Consider the following 20,976-nt stretch of genomic DNA (forward strand, 5'->3'; position numbering starts at 1 on the left):
TCATTTTATAACCGTTTTATATTCAAGTCATGTTTAAAACATTTAATAGTAACATAATTAGCAAAAAAAAAAAAAGAACTGACATTTACTTACACTTTTCTGTTCTTCCCTTTCCTCAACTCTCTTCTTTTCGATTTTTTTCATCGCCTGGTGGTTTTTGGTTATACTGTGATGTTTTTTTTGTGACTTTTTTGTTTTTTGGCGGCCGCGGTAATTTTTAAAAGTAGCCCAATAAAACGCACCCCGCCACCCCTGAATTTTCACCCGCAACTGGATTTTCAAGCAATCACCCAATTTGGCAGAAAAACTGCCAACCTGGCAACTCTGCTGCAGAACTTTTGTTGTCGATCAACGAAAAATGGCCGACAACCTAAAAAACTGGGCTAAAATCGTGTAGTTTTTTCTCTTTCTTCAAATTAGATCCAACCATTAAAATCGTATTTGTTCAGATGCATCTCGTGCTTTAAATCGGAGTCTGACGTTTTCTTAAGTGACTCATAATATGACAAACAGCGTCTTTATCAAACCAAGGTTAAAGGTAGAGGCTTGGCTCCAAAGTTTCTGATACCTCATACATCATTATCGCAACCAATGATACATGTGTTTGTTATGACCAGACGCGCAAATTCTATTAAATTGATGATTTATTGTCCCAGAAATGATTGCGATTAGTTATGTTAGTCATTTTAGGGATGTTAAATTCCACTGACATAATGACAATAGAATAGAATAGCATGACAAAGCAATTCTACCTTTTTAAATCTAAAACTTAATTTTAATTAACTATAGATTTATATATATATATATAGGGAAATATATACTTTTTCTTCACCTACTGCAGTCACTGCACACTATGTATTGAGTCACAGTTATTCAAGCATTGGTATTGCATGACTGAGTAAAATACTGTTTACTTTTATATACATGAAAAAACATACAGTTAAACACAATAGACCATATCCCCATTATTAAAACTAAATATTATTGAGGTCATGTCTATTTATTTAACGATAAGTCGATAATGTAATTATTGTGACAGGCTTAGTGGGTAATGTCTTTTTCTGCTATCAGACTGGGAGGGTTTGGGTTAACTAACATTTATATTAACCGCTGTCAAAAAAAATCTCTATAAAACGTACATTTCTACATACATTCTTTTAATAAAAGGACACCATGTGGAGTGGAGAGGAGAAAATATAACAGAAGTGACATGCCAATTCATAAAAATAATAATAACAATTAATATAATATAATATAATAAATATAATATTAGGTGATAACTGATCAGTTTTTGTAATGCATGTATATATTTCAGACTTAGCACGTATTATTTTTTCTAATAACAGTAAATATAATGTGGAGGAACATGTTTAGGTTGTAAAGTCACCTTTGGTTGGATTTAACTAATAATAAACAGAAGTACAAAAATAATTATTTTGTATTTTTGTGATTAACTGTTATTCTGCAAATGTTGTATTATACACATTGTGTACATTATGTATCATGTTGAATAAACAGTTCAAAACAAATTGTGACATCATGAACCAAGTTGTAAAAGTCTGTTTAATAATTTGGTATCCGTAACATTTACAATCTTATAAAACTACAAAACAGTGGAAATGGCAGGGATTGCACTAGAGATGAATGATATATATGTGCTCTTTTACAGACAGGGCAGTTAAATATTCTGAAATCTTTTAGAGCACATATGTATGACTGACAATTTAGAAAACATAAGGTCTTGTATTTTAGTTTTTTTTTGTCGTTCAATAGGAGTTAAAGCAAAATGATTTGTTCTTAGTTTGGGATGTGTAGGATATGTAAGACCGCAGGGTTGTCAAATGAATGTAAACCCATTACTGCATCAGAGTGCATCCCTTTATAAGGCAAATACGGCATTCGATTTTCCAGGAGATACGTTTCCAGGAGATCCGGTCCAGCACGACCAGATTCTGCAACAGCTTCTACCCCCAAGCCATCAGACTCCTCAACTGCAGAGACTGAACTGATGGTTTTTCTGTACATGCACACACACTCTTACCCCACTTACCCCAGAAAATGGAAAGCACTAAAAACCCTACTACCTCACTGGACTCTATTGCACACTGTGTAATAGAGGTAATTACTACCTCACTGGTCTTTTTTGCACACTTTTTGCACACTGCATAATTTGCACACTGTCTTGTTATTTATTATTCTTTGTCTGTATGGTGTTGTATTGTCTGTCTGCACTTTTGTACTGTTGCACTATTGTTCTGTCTACACTGTGTTTATGTGCACCATGGTCCTTGGAGGAACGTTGTTTCGTTTCACTGTGTACTCTGTATATAGCTGAAATGACAATAAAAACCACTTTGACTTGACTTGACTTGACTTATAAGATAGTTCGGCCAAAAAAACAAATAAAAAAGGGAATAATCTTATATACAGAATATTCAATGGTTAATTTAACACCACATGGCATAATTATCTAACATTTTTATGGATCTAGTGCTACATAGCTAAGACAGAAATAGCAGCTGTCTTGAAGCCTGGTGTGCTTTTGTCAATTTCAGTGATTATACAGGTGCATCTCACAAAAATGTTACTTTATTTCAATAATTCAATAGTTCAAAATGTGAAACTCATATATTATATAGATATATTACACATAGAGTGATATTTTTTAAGCGTTTGAAAACCCAAAAATCAGTGTCTCAGAAAATTAGAATATTATATAAGACCAATTGGTACTTTTGGCAGTGTGGGCAGTGTGCCAAGTCCTGCTGGAAAATGAAATTCACATCTTTAAAAAAATGTACTGATGATCAGTGATGGTTTGGAGAGACATGTCATCTGCTGGTGTTGATCCACTGTGTTTTGTTATCAAGTCTAAAGATTTTACAGCGCTTCATGCTTCTCTCTGCTGATGAACTTTCATGGAGATGCGGATTTCATTTTCCAGCAGGACTTGGCACACTACCCGTACTGCAAAAAAAAAAAAAAAGAAGTACCAATTGGTCTTATATAATATTCTAATTTTCTGAGACTCTGATTTTTGGGTTTTGGATTTTTTGGCTGTAAGCTTCATAATCATCAACAATAAAATAAATAAACGCTTAAAATAGATCACACTTTGTGTTATGCATCTATATAAAATATGTGAGTTTCACATTTTGAACTGAATTACTGAAATAAAGTAACTTTTCAATGATATTCAATTTTTTTAAATGCTCTAGTAATGTGCTACCAGTGTCAGAAATTTGGGAAAAAAAGGAAAATAAATTTGACAGTATTTAACTTAAAAAAACAGTTTGCAAGTGTTTTTTTATGCATTTTTTATGCATCCATTGCATTTAAGCTTGTAGAATATGCGCAACACTAAAGAAATAATGTTGGCTGTTCAACTAAACTTGGTACTTGGTACAATATTCCTCTTAACCCAGACAAAATCAATCAGCCAAAACACAGAGAGAGAGTGCGTTTACATGCACTTCAGATTAATGCAGATTATTAATAATGGAAAAACACAGAGTTTAGTTTTAAACTCTGAGTCAGGCAATAACCAATAGGCAACCAGAACCCAAACACTCATTAAGCTGCAATAGGAATAAATATCTTCACTAGATGATGAAGATAATTTCTGTTTGTTTTCAGTCTAAGATTGAAATATCTGTGAAATGGAATACTCTACTCAAGAGTTTTTATGCACTAAGAAATACCATGACTGAGCTTAAAGGAGAACGCCGATATAAAATTGACTTTTGCATGTAGTAAAATATGAGGAAGAGTACTCACCTTTGTTAAATAACCCATCTCTACTCTTCCGGAGCTACTTTGAGCCTGGATAACGTTGTAAAAAGATTTGGTGATTTATCTGCAGGGGCAAAATATGCCCCATATCATCCATTCTAAAGCATGTTTAGACAAACTTTGTTTAGATGGCTAAATTGGAGCAGCCTGGTGGCCAATCTTCATTAATTACACATTGTTCCAGTAAGAGCAGTAAGAGTGTGAAGGTTCAATTAGCAGGGTAAGAGCACAGTTTTACTCAAAATATTGCAATGCACACTATAACATTATGGGTGACATACCAGAGTTCAAAAGAGGACAAATTGTTGGTGCACGTCTTGCTGGAGCATCTGTGACCAAGACAGCAAGTCTTTGTGATGTATCAAGAGCCACGGTATCCAGGGTAATGTCAGCATACCACCAAGAAGGACCAACCACATCCAACAGGATTAACTGTGGACGCTGTAAGAGGAAGCTGTCTGAAAGGGATGTTCGGGTGCTAACCCGGATTGTATCCAAAAAAACATAAAACCATATTTATTTGGGTAACTCTATGCCCTTATCAGTAGCATTGTAAGCCTGTTGGGAGCATCTAAAAAATCTGTATTTCGGAATGCTGGGGATGAATGGAGGAGGAATATTCGACAAAAGTTTGTACTCGTTATCAGGTTTCACTACAACACAAGTCCATCTCAGGTTAGGTAACACTGGTTTAGAGCACAGTATAAAATATATTGACTACTTGCAAAATTCACTGTGTAGATTTTCTCCATAATTATATAGTATTTTTAATTTGGAAATCCTACATTAACATGATTATTTCATTGACCAATAGAAACAATAGAGAACACAAACATAATATTCCTGGCTGATGTGTGTGCATGGGAAGGCACGTTTGATTGGATACTCTGCTCTAAACAACATTTAAACAAGTCTGTGTTTGTTAGCGACGTTAGCCTCCTAGCTCCAGCGGTCAATAAAACAGAACTAATACAGACCCCTGGGGCTCTGAGTGGTCTGGCAGGCTAAGCTCTTCCACTATGATCGGGAGATCGCTGGTTCGAATCCCGGTCATGCAGCTTGCCATCAGCTGCCGGAGCCCTGAGAGAGCACAATTGAGAGCCTTGCTCTCTCTGGGTGGGGGGGCAGTAGATGGCGCTCTTTCCCCACATCACTCCAAAGGGTGATGTCGATCAGCACGAGGCTGCATCTGTGAGCTGATGTATCGGAACTGAGTCGCTGCGCTTTCCTCCTAGTGCACTGATTGGCTGATTGACACCATGTGGAATAAAAGTAAACCTACGTAGATTTCATTTTCAGCCAAACCATTCCTGTAACTCCGTCCGCTTGAGACTGGAAACTGCTTAAATCAGAATGATTCTCCAGGCGTACATTATTTCACCACGTTCCTGAGGACGTTCAGACCACTTCTGTGGTGGTCTCTTCAGTCTGCACGGCCTCCTGAACGTAGACTATGAACTGAGAGGCGTCGTCCCCCTGCGTGTACACAGTCACCGTCTTTATGCCCTCCACGTCGTCTGAGGACACCACCAGGTGGTGCTCTTCTCCCAAGCCCACTGAGGCCTGCTGCATGGCATCCTGGATCATCATGGCGTGGCCAGCCTGGTCCTCCTCCTCCGTCACCTAAGAAAATGCACAATGCATGGCCTGAATGTTAATGTGTAACATGCATAGTGTTGCCAACTCCTCAGTAAGGAAAGTAGCACCAGCACCCGCTGCTCACTGAGGACAGTAACTGAAGAGCATGTGTGTTCATCTCAGAGTCGCCAAAAGTCTCCAATAACACCAGAAAAACTCGCTAGATTTGTCGCTAGTTGCTTTTTTTTTTTTTTTTTTTTTTTTACAAAAAAAACTAGTTACTAGTTACTGTGTAGATTAACATCCAGCGCTCGTTTGACTTGTCTTTTTAAGAATTACAGTTCTGTTTACTTAACTTAGCTTAGCTTTACATGTCTCTCGACCTAGTGGCCCAGCAGCGACACCTGCTGAAATATAAGGACTACTAGATACTGGAGGAGCGTAAAATGTGCCTATTAATGCGGTGCACCTTATGTATGAAAATAACAATTCGGTGTTAAAGCAGCTTTAAACTGCACAGATATACGTGCTGGAACGCAGAATCTTCTCACTATATTTACTTTCTTACTTCTGTACCAGACAGCTCTGACCAATCAGAGGAGATGTGCCTGTGTGAAACCAAACCAAACAGAGGGAGAAACACTTAAACTCATCAACTGATCCAGATCATAGAAACCAGAAACTACAGGTGTGAAAATGCCCTTAGACAATAAACATTTAACATTTAATCTGCATAATAAAGAAACCCAAATAATTCCAAAGGGTTTACTTACTTTTTCCGAGCTACTGTACGTATAAAATAGTTCAGAAAGAATTTCCTTCTAAAGGAATTTATAATTTATGCAGTGTTGTGCTATGATAGGTTTTACAGACTTGCCTGCTCCACTACAGTGACTGTGCCAGGAGCCATGGCTACCACAGAAGCCACGGTCGCATTGGGGTTCTCTGTGCCCAGCTCGATTATTTGCTGAAGAATATTAACGGACACTGGGTCCAGTCTGTCTGCTGTTGTTGCGGACACAACACCTGAACAACAAACAAGGGAAGAATATGAGATTATTGTGAACATTTTGCTTCAACAATCAGAAGAAAAGAGTTGCCAATGTGCCATTTGACACTGAAATGATAAATGTCAACTAATACTATGGCTACTTTTGCACTGGAGAGCCAAATGATTACTCAGGCGATGTGGTACCACACCCATTTAAACAAATGAGACTGTGAATATGAGAATATTATGCTTATTATAAATATTATGTGACCCCAGTAACTGTAGATCAGTCCTGCACAGCGGCCTGTAGGAATTTTAGCCCATTCCTCTGTACAGAACAGCTTCAACTCTGGGATGTTGATGAGTTTCCTCACATTAATTGCTTGGTTCATGTCCTTTTCCATTGGATTAAGGTCAGGACTAGGCTTGGCCCCATTCCAAAACATTAACTTTATTCTTCTTTAACCATTCGTTGTTAGAACGACTTGTATGTGCTTAATGTCATCGTCTTGCTGCATGACCTTGGCCTTCACTCGAGATTCAGTTTATGGACAGATGTCTTGACATTTACTTTTAGAATTTAATATCTGATATAATTTCTGGCCTAGATGCAGATTAAAAAAAAGGCCCAAACTATGTTAATAATACTACCACCACCGCCATGTTTCAAAGATGGGAAAAGGTTATTTTCTCCAAACATAACGCTTTTCAATTAAACCAATTAAACCAAAGTGATCTATTTTGGTCTCTTCTGTCCACAAAACATTCTTCCAAAAGCGTTCTGGCTTGTCCACATGGTTTTTAGCAAACTGCAGATAATCAGCAATGTTCTTTTTGCCATGCGCACCAATGTTGATCGGTGTTCTCTTGATTGTAGACTCATTAACATTAGCCGTTGTGAAAGAGGCCTTCAGTTGCTTAGAAGATACACTTCCACAAACGTGTTGTGATGAAGAGCAGGGTTTGATAGATCCCTGTCCTTTAAATAAAACAGGCTCCGCCCACTCACATAATTGATCGTCATCCCATTAACTGAAAACACTTGACTCTAATTTTACTTTTAAACTTACTGCTAATTCTAGAGGTTCACATACTTTTGCCGCTCGCAAATATGTAATATTGGATCATTTTCCTCAATAAATAAATGAGGTATAGTATAATATTTTTGTCTCATTTGTTAAACTGGGTTCTCTTTATCTACTTTTTTTTTTTTATAATTTTATTTCTATTTTTTCTAATTTTCTCCCCAATTTACACTCATTAGGACTCCCCCTATCACTAGTGATGCCCCAACACACCAGGAGGGTGAAGACTAACACATGCTTCCTCCAATACATGTGAAGTCAGCCACCGCTTCTTTTCAAGCTGCTGCTGATGCACCATTGCCGAGCAGCATCACAGCGCGCTCGGAGGAAAGCGCAGCGACGCGGTTCTGATACATCAGCTCCCAGACGCCCTGTGCTGCAGGAGAGAGCGCCATCTACCCACCCGGAGGGAGCAGGGCCAATTTTGCTCCCTCTGAGCGCCGGCAGTTTAGAAATATAGAAACTTTCAAACACTACTGTAGATGTTTGATAGGTTTGATCATTACTATGCTTTTCGTTAGGGGACTAAGCATTTCACATGTTGAGACTGACCGTTCTGTGTGTTAAAGCGGAGGTTCTGCAGTGCCGACACCGCATCCTCTGTTCCCTGAGCATCCTCCGTCTCAGCAATCTGAAGATACTGCGCGCTCGGCTCCTCCACCGACTCCACCACCTTAACAAACATGAAGCATCAGTTTCAGTCAGTAGTGGGTTCATATAATAATTCAGCAATATTGGTATTTATGAATAGAACTGACCTCCCACTGGTTCAGCCCGAGACTGCTGTTCTCCACCACTTTGAGGCCGTGTTTGCTCTTCAGGTGTCTGTTCATTTCCCATTTAGTGCCATAAACATAGTTACAGACCGGGCACTTCACTCCACCTAAAAAAAAAAATTTATTCTGTGATTATGGGAGTTTTTACATAAGAACTATTTGGTGCGGTTAAAACAGACTCTGGTTCCTTTGTAACTTTAGTGCGGTTCTATTGAGCAGGTGTGAAAGTGATTTGCTTGTGGTGAGAGAGTGATCCGGTCTCAATCCAACCCAGCTATCAAATATACTCCTTTTATTTGAGCTAAACTGCTGATAAGGTGGAGTTTAATCTGATATATTAGCCAGATAAAGCCTATTACCACAGCTATGAACAAACACTGTCTCTGTTGCTCCATGCTGTTTACATCCATCACACAGTGTGGCATGTGCAGCGTTCACTGCTCGCAGCCGCGCGACTTTGTTTACTGTTTACCATGTGTTAATCTACTCTGCACATCCCATTAAAAACACTGTAAAAGCACAGCATTTTAGAGTTCTGTATCAAATCAGCTTTAAACTGCTCATTTATTTGCACAGAATCTTCTCCCTATATTTACTTTCTTGCTCACGTGCCAGACAGCTCTGACCAGTTAATCAGAGGAAACAATGCACTTACATTGGTTACAATGGTTTATTAGTGTGCATTTTGTTGGGTTTAGGTTTATGCATGTGTGAAACCAAACCAAATAGAGGAAGAAAACTCTTTTAAGGAAAGAACTCATCAATTGATTTGGACCAAAGAAACCAACTACAGGTGTGAAAATGCCCTGAACACAGTTGAAAGCTGAATTTTATTCCTGACCAGACTAAATAAGTATTCATTATTTTTGTTTCATTAAAAAAAAAAAACATAACAATGGTATAGGAAGAGCAATAGGTATGTCAAAAAGGTGTATATTGCCTATATGGACAGTGACAGTGGCATTGCGGTCAAAAAATTGGGTGCACCCAACTTTTGTCTTGGTTTTCACCACCAACACAAAACACAAATGGGGGTCATGTTTAAAAAAAAAAAAAAATCTTGATTAATCAACTAAGCTGAAAAATAATCGTCAGATTAGTTGAAACAGCAGTGTCTTGCTGGGAAGAGCTCTGTACAGATACCTACCTTGCTCCATCACAGTTTCAGATGATGCTGTTCCAGGACCTGCATTGCAGTACTGTTCACCGGGATGCTTTTTATTATAATGTCTTTTAAGAGAGCCTGGGATGTTGCAGGAATAGTGGCAGTGTGCGCAACGGAATGGCTGTAAAAATAATAGTATCATTATTATAACACTGTTATATATATATATATACACTTTTCTCTGTGTACTAGGAATAAATTTTATTTCCGGAGGCTGTTTACCAATTTACCTTAAAAGAGGCGTGTTGTTCCATGTGGCGGAGGAGGTGTGGCTTCTGTGCTGCAGTGAAATCACACTCAGTGCATTTGAACTGCTTACCTACAGTGTAGCAAAATATGCAAATCAGAATAAATCCACAAATAAGTCTTCCTTTCTATCTTTCTTCTTGTCTGTCTGTGCCTGTCATTGAAATGAAAAGATCCTACATAGGAAGTCTTACTCAGGAAGTCTTATTCAGAAGTTTATAACCTTCTTTAAGTGCTACTATGCGATAAACATGATTTAGAATGCCATAACTGCCGTGTTTTGACCTTTAACTACATCTCTATTGATTGTTACAAACCAAACCGTGTAAAAATTGGGTACAAATTGGTAGAATTGTGACTATTATAGGTGTAATAAACACCTTCCTTAGTGTAAATAAATGCACTGGGGTCGCGTGGTTGACTCCTTCAACATAGCAGCCGGCTGCTGTGCCAGGAGGTAGGCTATGCAGAGTCTATGTGTATATGTTTATGTCATTATCAGCACAGTAATGGCGGCGCCCAGAGATGAAGCTATCACTATGGCTTGTAAACAGTTTTTGGTTTTTAATAAGGTTTTTGTGCACTTTTAAAGTTCCTAATGCCTCATTTTAAACGTTAGAGCTCTTCGGATTCGACCAATGAGACGTGGAACTACCTTGAGACTGGATAACAGTGTAAAAAGTGATTTTTCAGTGCAAAATATGCACCAAAGCACACGTTGTAAAGAGTGCTGGGGAAAAAAGCATAACATTACTGGATACTGGAGAGTTCCAGGTGGGCTATTCAACAAAGGTTAGGATGATCTTGGATATCCATAGCCATGTTGACTGATTGAACTGATTAATATCTTTCCTTAGAAACTAACTTAGTGCTAAAAGTTGAAGATTCATTATGCTTGAAAACATTTCTGCCCTTCCTCCTGAGCTGTACTGATTTCTTGATTTCATATTTAAACTTAAAAAATATCACAGAATCAAGAGTGATAAGAGAAATGGAAAAACTACTATTAGCATCACTAACACTAAACTAAAAAAGCCAATCATTTATTTTCAACATTAATGCAGGTAAAACGGGCTCACCATCTGCGGAGTGCATTAGCTTGTGGCTCTTAAGAGTGCATTTAGACTTGAACTTCTTCCCACATAAATCACAGAGGTGGGTCTTCTCTGTATTGTGGCGGTTCATGTGTGCCTTCAGGTTGCTTTTACTGCGGGAGGCGTAGTCACAGATCGGACACTTGAAGGGCTTCACTCCTTTCAGATCATGAGCAGAGCATATATAAATATATGAATTAGCAAAAGAAACAATCAAGTGTAAAAATCTGCATTATTAGGGAATTACAGCGATGCATTGAACATTTCCTAAAACATCATTAGATTTTCAAACAAGTACTAAAAGTAGACAAAGAAAACTTAAATGAAGAGTTAAACAAATGAGACAAAAATATTATACTTCATCATTTATTTACTGAGAAAAATGACCCAATATTACATACAGCGACCACTTAAAAACAATTAGTATATTTGATTTTACTAAATTGAAAACCTATGAAATATAATCAAGAGGAAGATGGATGATCACAAGCCATCAAACCACCAAACTGAACTGCTTGAATTTTTGCACCAGGAGTAAAGCAGCATAAAGTTATCCAAAAGCAGTGTGTAAGACTGGTGGAGGAGAACATGATGCCAAGATGCATGAAAAAAACTGTGATTAAAAACCAGGATTATACCACCAAATATTGATTTCTGAACTCTTAAAACTTTATGAATATGAACTTCTTTTCTTTGCATTATTTGAGGTCTGAAAGCTCTGCATCTTTTTTGTTATTTCAGCCATTTCTCATTTTCTGCGAATAAATGCTCTAAATGACAATATTTTATTTGGAATTTGGGAGAAATATTGTCCGTAGTTAATAGAATAAAACATAAATAAAAATAATAAGCTCAAAAAAAGTTGATACATTTTCAAGCACCACTGTAAGTTACTGCATTAGTCACATATTTAACTACTGGAGACGAGGAAAAGAACCCTGGTTGAAATTGCCGTGAGCCGTCAACTCATTTGTAGGTAATATTACTGATATTAAAGAGGTCAAAACATTAGTTTGATTAATTGAATAATCAGAAAACTAATTGTTAGATTATCAGCAATCATGAAAAAATCATTAAGTACAGCCCAACTAAAAAATAAAGATGAACAAACATTTTCGTAAGGCTTTTTACTAAAATCTAGGTTTGCTCATTGTCTCATATTATTATTATTATAAGGAATTGGATCTATCTTACCTTCATGAGCCCATATGTGCTGTTGCATGTCTGTTCCATTCCGTGTGAAGAAGCAGTCACAGTACGGACATTTAGAGGCTCGTTTCCCTATTACTCCTTTTACATGAACACGTATCCCCAGCGCCTCTGAGATAGTACTCCATGATGTATCTAAATAATCAAATCAAGACTCACATTATTACTATATCCTTATTAAATCCTAAAGCTGCTAAAAACTAAATACACAAAAATGTAAATGTCAATTTAATTTACCTGGATGATTTATTTTGATATGATATCTAAGTTTGTCCTCTGGAAATGAGTCTTTACAGACGGGACAAATGAACTGGTTTTTAACCTGTAGGGAAGAAAAAAAACTCTGTTAAAGTTCCGGGATGCACTAATTATTGGAGTATGCACTGAAGTAAAATTATGAGATATATAATTGCTCTGCTTAAGTAAATGTGTGATTAGGATAGCACTACTGAGGTACAATTATAAGAAACTGCACTGCTTACATATGAATTAATGTATGTTTTGGATAGCACTACTGAGGTAAAATTATGAGAAATTGCACTGCTTAAGTAAAAATATGATTAGGATAGCACTACTGAGGTAAAACTATAAGACACTACACTGCTGAAGTAAATGTATGATTATGATAGCACTACTGAGGTAAAATTAACATATGAGAAATTACACTGCTTAAGTAAATGTACGATTAGAACAGCACTACTGAGATATTACACTGCTTAAGTAAATTTATAACACAACTCAGGTACACTTAGGAAAAATTACACTGCTTATGTAAATATATGTTCAGCAACGGCACTACTAAGGTAAAACTAAAAGAAATTGCACTGCTTAAGTAAATTTACGGTTAGGATAGCAATACTGATATAAAATTATGAGAAATTACACTGCTTAAGTAAATGTATGATTAGGATAGCACTACTGAGGTAAAATTATGAGAAACTGCCCTGTTTAAGAAAACATATGATTACGATAGCAGTACTGAGGTGAAATTATGAGAAACTGCACTGCTTAAGTAATTGTAGGATTAGGATAGCACTACTAAGGTAAAACTAAGAGAAATTGCACTGCTTAAGTAAATTTACAATTTTTATTTATTAAATAAATATTTTCAAATTGTAATTTTGTAATTCATTTTGGGAAAAATACATGTATGCTACATCATTTATTCAGTGGCCAGAAAAAAAAGTTTTTCAGTGCATCTCTAATGAACTTGGTAAATGTTGGCAAACGTTTTCAGGTGAATTTTTGAACTGTAAAATAAAGATCTCAGGTACTCACAGTTTCTGTGTGTGTTTTGACGTGGGACTGCAGCTTGTACTTGTCAGGAGTGCAGTACTCACACCCTTCTAAAGGACACTTGAGGAGGATGTTGCTGTGTTTTTGGATGACATGCCGCTTCAAACAGTTTTTGGTGATGGAGGAGTAGCTGCACTGGGAGCAGTAGTGCAGGTGCTCACGAGTGTGTGTTCGCACGTGCATGTTATAGTGCACCTGATACCAGAAGAGCTTACCTGTCAAGGGAGGACCAAAAACATGAGGCGTTTAAAGCCGAGAAGAAAAAGGGTCCCACTTTATAATAAGTGTCTCTAATAACTGTGTAGTTACACGTTAACAACCATGTAATAACAGTGTAATAACTACAGGGAAAGCATGCATTGTTGCAGATTAATTACAGTAGTATAGGTTATCTTCCCAAAATGAAAAGTAAATAATGATTTTGAGTATTTAAAAACAATCACAGCCCAAATTACTCCTGTTGGAGGTGTCAACACTTGTGAAGAAAAAATATATTTAAATTATGCTGAAGTAGTTCTGTACTTAAATTATGTTATTTTGAAACCACTAATTTGTACTATATTACAACTTATTTGAAAAAAAAAATGTTTTTGTAATTTGCATTACATTTATATTGAGTATACTAGTCATATGCTTTTTTTTTTACCACTATTTAATACAATGTAAGTATATTTGTGTAAGCTGTCCAACTGAACATTAAAAACATTAAATGTGTGATTAAAGTATAGATTTAACATCTAAAGTAAAGTTTTAACACATAATATGTTCATCAGCACAGATTAAATTTTTATAAGCAACACAAAAATTGTGTTTTAACTGGTCCCCTATAAAACACTTAGTAAAAGTATAGTTTTATCCAAAAAAGCAGCTTTTTATAATAATAGTAAATATATGTTTTTATTGCGCACATCATCGGTATAAAAATGAACACAGCCAAATAAAGTAAATTTTGAAGAAAAAAAAAGTATACTAAAATACTGATTAAATAGGTACAAATTATAAGGACAAAAAGTATACTTTAATTATTCAACATATAGTTCAAGTACATTATTTTTTCATTTAAATATACAACTTTTTCACAAGTACAAATACTTTGTTACCTTAGTTAAGCAGAAATGTTGGTTATCTATACTTTACTGAAGTAATAATCATTTATTTAGATGACTTTTTACTTTTATTCCTTACATTTTGTGCACTCTACGGCTCTACCTTACCTTTTGTCCTTAATGGTGTAATTTTTTCCCCTTACATTACTTTTACTTTTATACTTTTATTCTAGTTTTGAAACCAGTAAAAAAGTACACTTTTACTTAAAGAGTAAAAAGCTTGAGTTGATACTTTTTCAACTTCCACAGAAGTATTTTAAACCCTAGTATCTACAATATACTTCTACCTACAATAATGAGTAATGGATGTGTATACGTTTCACACCTTTTAACTTTTATATGTGAAAACTCCGTACTATACGACAGGTGTAATTACACTTGCTCGATTACACACAAGGGAAAATTGACGTTGGCACATGTGCAATTACATAACATTTGTACCCATGCGCTTGGTAATTCACCAGACGTTACACTGTTATTACATGGATGGTCTGTACACAAGTATCAAAGGCACTTAACGAAACGAAAATGTTACACAGATATCAAAAAAATTGAGATGATTGAGAAGGTCTAAAATTACCACAGTATTCGCACTCCAGGTCTCCGTAAATCTTGCGTATCCTCTCAAAGATGTCCATGTTTAGCTGCCTTTTTTGCATTTGGTCTAAAATCTGCATGAACGCTGATTTTTCCTCTTGATGTGTGGTGGCCAAGTCCTCCGCACCACTAGAGGCAGTGTTGCTCGGAGTGACGTGGGTTTCTTCTATCTCATTTTGAGCGACTGGTGCGTCACCACTGTCTGTAGACAACATCTGCTGGGTTGATGTTGTTTGAGTTTCAGTTATGGGAGTATGCGAAGTCAATGCTACATTTTCTGCATCTTCATTTGGATTGTCAAACCCTGGAGTTACACTGGAGTCCATGTTTGGTAAACTGCCTTGGGGTTGATTTTCATGTGTCTGGGTTTCAACGGTCTCAATTATTTGGCAACTGGTGTCAATGTCTGTTGATGCTATATCTTCCTGGGTCTCCTGTTCTAATGTGTCGGCTGCAATTTCTGTAGGTAAGCCTTCAGGACATTCAGCGTCGTCTTCTTGTTCTTCTTCTACGTCCGTGATGAGCACCTCTTGAACGTTAAGGAGAGATAACTCTTTCGTAATGTCCAGCTCCTCCTGTTTTACAATGTCCTGCTGGATGTCGTCTCCAGGTTTCAGCAGGCAGAAACTGTTCTTGATTGAATCTGAGAACGCCGTGGTCTCGTCCACTTCAGGGTGGGACTGCTGGAAGTGGGACTTGAGGCGCACCGAACTGACAAACCTCTGCAGGCAGATGGCGCACACATAGACGAAGGGATGCTTCCGGATATGAGCCTGCAGAGCCTGGAACTTGGTGGAGCCGTGGTCGCACAGCTCGCAGCCGAACGGTCTCTTGCTGCCGTGCACCATGAGGTGACGGTCGCGGTCCAGCTCGTTCTTGAACTTGCGGTCGCATATCTGACAGTCGTACAGAAGCTGCCTCTTGCCCTCTCTGGTCTGTAGTCTGTACTCATCATAGGACTCTTTAACCTTCTCATCTTCCAGGTCGTGACTCTCGCGAATGTGCTTCAGCAAGTTCTTCACATCCGAGTACTTCTTCTTGCAGAAGCGGCAGTACTGCTTTACCTTCTTGTGCACCCGCTCCACGTGGACCTTGAGGTGGCCCTTGCTGAGGCAGCTGAAGGAGCAGTGCTCGCAGCTGAACTTCTCTCCAGTGTGCTTCCTCATGTGAACGCTGAGGTTGGCCTTGATGGTGCTGGCGTAGTCGCACTGGGGGCATTTAAATGGCTTCTCGTTGGTGTGAATCCGTAAGTGGGCTTGGAGCGAGTGCTTGAACTTGAAGACCTTGTTGCAGTATTCACAGGTGAAGATTTTCAGCTGTGTTTGACCTAACCTGTGAGTAAAAGTACCTAGTTTAGTAGCAGATTATATACAATACACACAGCATGGTCACTGCTTAAATATTTTTTTGGACCACTCATAGCTTTGGTTCTGGCTGCATTCGCTGTGGCATTGTTTCGACAAGCTTCCGCAGTGTGAAAAGATTTATTTTTAATTTATTTCAATCCAGTGTGGCATAAATTTTAAACCAAGATATTGCAGCATTGATGATGGTAAGCCCTCTGGCAATTTATTGTAATTGTAAACATCACATTAATAATTGCAGAGAGTAACACATAATTTTGAAGTAACTTAGAAACTGCACCTGTTAGATTTGAGAGGAACCTCGTAAGCAGCTTGCTGGATGGCGTATTCCTGATAACCCTTCTTCGGTTCTGGTACTTGGGAGCTGGCGGTGGTCTCTGGTGGGATAACTGCCTCGGCTGGTGCAGCCTCTATTGGAACTATTTTTGTGGCACCTGAAGCAAAGCAAAACCTTCAGTGGATTTTTTTTCTTAATTTTATTTCAAATTTTTCCCATTTTCTTCCCAATTTACAATTACCCAATTACCCAACCCACTCATTAGGACTCCCCCTATCACTAGTGATGCCCCAACACACAAGGAGGGTGAAGACTAACACATGCTTCCTCCGATACATGTGAATCAGTCACCGCTTCTTTTCGAGCTGCTGCTGATGCAGTATTGCCGAGCAGCATCACAGCGCGCCTGGAGGAAAGTGCAGCGACTCGGTTCCGGTACATCAGCTCACAGACGCCCTGTGCTGTGGACATCACCCTAGGAGTGATGTGGGGAGAGAGCACCAATTGTGCTCCCTCTGAGCGCCGGAAGCTTGATGGCAAAGCTGCATGATCGGGGGTTCCAACCTGCGACCTCCCGCTCATAGTGGCAGCGCTTTAGACTGCTGGACCACTCGGCGCCTCTTTCAGTGGATTTTGAAACAATTTCTACTATAAATCTCTACTGTACAAAAACAAGACTTTTGCAACTGGTAGCCCACTCAACCCACCAAAAAATATTTGCGCCCCACATAAATATCCAATGAATCATTTAAAATTCAAACCAATGCAGCACAAAACAAAACAATGTATGTACTATGCATTGAACTGATTAATTGGCTCAAACTACCAAATTGTTTTCAAAAAAATTTCATTGAAAATGTATTGATACAATAATTTAAAAATTGTTTTACTCAGATTCCTAAATATTTCTAATAACGCTAATAAAACACTAATATAGTGGTCTAAAGCACTGCCACTATGATCAGGAGAACACTTTTCCCTCATTACTCCAAATGGTGATGTGGATCAGCACAAGGCGTCTGTGAGCTGATGTATCGGAACCGATTCGCTGCGCTATCCTCCGAGTGCGCTGTGATGCATCAGCAGTAGTTCAAAAAGAGGTGGTGACTGACTTCACATGTATTTCAGAGGAGGCATGTGCTAGTCTTTCCCCTCCTTGTGTTGTATTATCACTAGTGGTAGGGGATATACAGCTAAGTAGCTAGGTAGGACAATTGGTCTAGCAAAACAGGAAGAAAATAGGAAAACTTTTAAGGCAGAATGCTTTCAAATGCTGCATTGATTATCTCACCAGGAATGGCTTCATGAGCTGCAAGGACAACACTGACGATGGGGTTTTTGGTGCAGTTTGTCGACTCCGGGTCTTTTACGTTAGAAGCCTTATCTGTTCTCATTGTTCTCGCCTTCTTTGGTGTAGATCTTACGTCATCTTCTCCATCATCTTTCTTACCAGCATCGGGATTGTGACCTGGAGAACAAAGTGTTAACTTTATGAAATCCTGTGGAGACTTTCACATCTATATTGTTTGGTCTAAAATGAAATAGCTGAGATAGTGAAGAGAGCCACGAACCATGGTCTGGATCCAGAAGACCAAAATTTGGTAAGACCAATAGATTACAGACTTTCAGAACAGTACAGGAAATTAAACAATAGAACATTTAACAATAGAAGAAGAAAAACAACCAGTGTTGAGCTGAAATTAGACTTCCCTTTGCATGCCTCTTCGTCATGCAGCATTGTAGGCAAAACAGATTACAATGGTGACAATGGTGTGTACTGCTGTATCTACTGTAACTGTAGATTAACTCCATTTGATTATTCCCTATTTACAACACGGCAGCCAATCATGCACAGCATACTCTCAACCGGAAAATGCAAACAACTGATCCCCTGTCGAACTCTCTGTGCTGGGTTGGGCACTAAGGCACTGACCTAGGATTATAGAATTATAATCCATAAAAGGACATACACACATTTATACATACTGAAACTCACATATCAGGCCAATTTTGAGAATCCGAGTTTTCTGGGCAATTTAGAGTATTCAGGTTAAAAGTGTATCTGTTGGAGCAGTTCTAGTTGTAAACTCTCCTACCGTGGTTCTCCTCCTCGTCCGCAGCTTCTTTAAGTCCTGCAAAACAGATGTGTTTGGAAATTTGTCGTTTGTTGCTGAACTTGCGATGGCATTTCTTGCACTCCAAACCAGTGTCATCTTCGTTTTGCTGTTCGGCCGCAGATTCTGGCTGAGCGGCCGGCGTCTCTTTCTTTGGCTGACTGGAAGCTTTATTCGTCCTGACTTTGTCTGCTTGGACTTTCTTGGTTGAACCTTTTGGTCTGCCGCGTTTCCTTTTCACAACACCGTCTACGAAAAGAAAAAAGTGGCTTTTCTGTATTAATGGAAGAGAGAAATCTACTAGTTTGCTGGTTGAATTTTTGACCTAAATCATTTAATTATTCTTGTTATTGAATCTAAATATCTGATATTTGCCTACCTGCAGGTTGTGCTTGTGGTGACTGTAATGGCTTGAGTGGAATAATGACTTCCTCAGCATCATCCCCCTCCTTGGTGTGGTTCTCAAGGACGTGAGACAGGAGCAGCGACTTATTAGGTGAGAACAGGTTGCATATTTTGCACATGAAGACCGAAGGACCATCTGTAAACACAACAGCAGCAAATGTAATCACATACACTAAGCTTAGGTTAAATGTGTTATTGTTTTTAAAAATTCAGACTTTATTTAAAATAATAATTAAAATTCTGGCTAAATGTGGGAAGGCCTTCTGGTCAGTTTTTTAGAGATAGTATAGTAATAAACTAAATGTACTTCACTACTGTACTAAAATGATGTATCTGTATCTACTGGAGTATTATTTTTGTTTCACTACTGTACTTCAGTACTAAAATACTCTATCTGTACTTTACTGGAGTATTAATTTTACTTTACTACTGTATACTTAAGTACTAAAATGCTGTATCTGTATCTACTGGAGTATTATTTTTAGTTCACTACTGTAATTAAGTACTAAAATACTATATCTGTATCTACTGGAGTATTATTTTTACTTCAGTACTTAGTACTTAAGTAATAAAATGCTGTCTCTGTATCTACTGGTGTATTATTTTTACTTTGCTACTATATTTAAATATTAAAATACTCTATCTTCATGCTTTTCTTTGCTGACCACTTTTATGGAGATGCGGATTTCATTTTCCAGCAGGACTTGTCACACTGCCAAACGTACCAGTTGGGCTAATATTATATTACTTTATAATATAGTATTACTTTCTGAGATACTGATTTTTGGGTTTTCATTGGCTTTAACCCATAATCTTCAACAATTAAACAAATAAACGCTTAAAATAGATCACTCTGTGTGTAATACATTATATATAATTATATATGAGCTTCACATTTTGAACTGAGTTACTGAAATAAAGTAACTTTTTAATAATATTTTATTTTTTTAGAGATGCAATAGTAAACAATATGCAGATTATGGAGAAGCAGCCAGTATAAAGCTCTTAAAATGCACCCAGTGCTGCTCAGTTCACGTAATTAAAGTTTGTTAAGGTGGAACGTGTGAAATTCGCGTGTTTTAGGGGTAAAGCTGTGATGTTTTGCTGGTGTGGTTTTCCCAGCAGAGAGAGTCCGCTGCTCAGCAAATCATCGGAATTGACTGTTTTCTGCCGAGCCTTGAGTTTCACTGCTTCTTATTCGACTATTCCGTTCCACCTTAAACAGTTCAGCGCCTCTGTTCTGGCGCTTCAGGAGCCAGGCTGGAACTGCAGCGCTGTTTAAGGTGGACCGGATAAGTCTGATACTCCAGCTTCGCCTGTTTCTGCGCTCTGCGTTTCTAAACGCGCTGTTGTCGTTTTCCCGCTCCGCCTACCTGCTCGCGCACAGTCCATGCTTCAGAAATAAATCCGCGGCCCCCGCGCTGCAGAAACCGCCGCTAATCCCCGCTCTGAGCTGAAAACATCATTATTAAACAGCCTGATTATATTAAAATTACTGTAACTGCAGTAACTTCTGGCGAATCTGCGACATCACGTATGGCGGGTTGAATCTCCTTCTCGGAGCTGCGCAGGCTTGGGGGGTCTCTGCTCGGGGAGCGCGCCCCCCTGAGGCCTGGAGGGTTTAGTTCAGCAGATTTGTATTTGATAAAAAAATTTGAATATCACTGAAAAGTTCATTTATTTCAGTAATTCAGTTCAAAATGTGAAACTCATATATAATATAGATGTATTACACACAAAGTGATCTATTTTAAGTGTTTTTTTTTTAGTTAATTGTTGATGATTATGGCTTACAGCCTATGAAAACCCAAAAATCAGTGTCTCAGAAATTTTGAACAATATATAAGAGTATTGGTACTTTCAGCAGTGTGGGCAGTGTGC

The 20,976-nt window shown here is 38.0% G+C and overlaps 1 protein-coding gene across 1 annotated transcript; it reads right to left on the reverse strand.

Moving 5' to 3' along the window:
* Positions 1-1,544: 1,544 nt before the first annotated feature.
* Positions 1,545-20,675, reverse strand: LOC103022982 (zinc finger protein ZFAT). The gene is made up of 16 exons (XM_022674332.2): positions 20,469-20,675; positions 19,070-19,231; positions 18,673-18,939; positions 17,868-18,044; positions 16,580-16,733; positions 14,919-16,267; positions 13,215-13,447; positions 12,174-12,258; positions 11,922-12,071; positions 10,713-10,886; positions 9,618-9,706; positions 9,370-9,508; positions 8,205-8,329; positions 7,999-8,119; positions 6,248-6,396; positions 1,545-5,415 (listed from the first exon to the last, which is right to left on the reverse strand). Exons 1-16 carry the CDS (start codon positions 20,485-20,487, stop codon positions 5,191-5,193), a joined length of 3,618 nt encoding a protein of 1,205 aa, XP_022530053.2. The 5' UTR covers positions 20,488-20,675; the 3' UTR covers positions 1,545-5,190.
* Positions 20,676-20,976: the final 301 nt, after the last annotated feature.

This window comes from Astyanax mexicanus, chromosome 6 (assembly GCF_023375975.1).
Source record: "Astyanax mexicanus isolate ESR-SI-001 chromosome 6, AstMex3_surface, whole genome shotgun sequence".
Classification (NCBI taxonomy): domain Eukaryota; kingdom Metazoa; phylum Chordata; class Actinopteri; order Characiformes; family Acestrorhamphidae; genus Astyanax; species Astyanax mexicanus.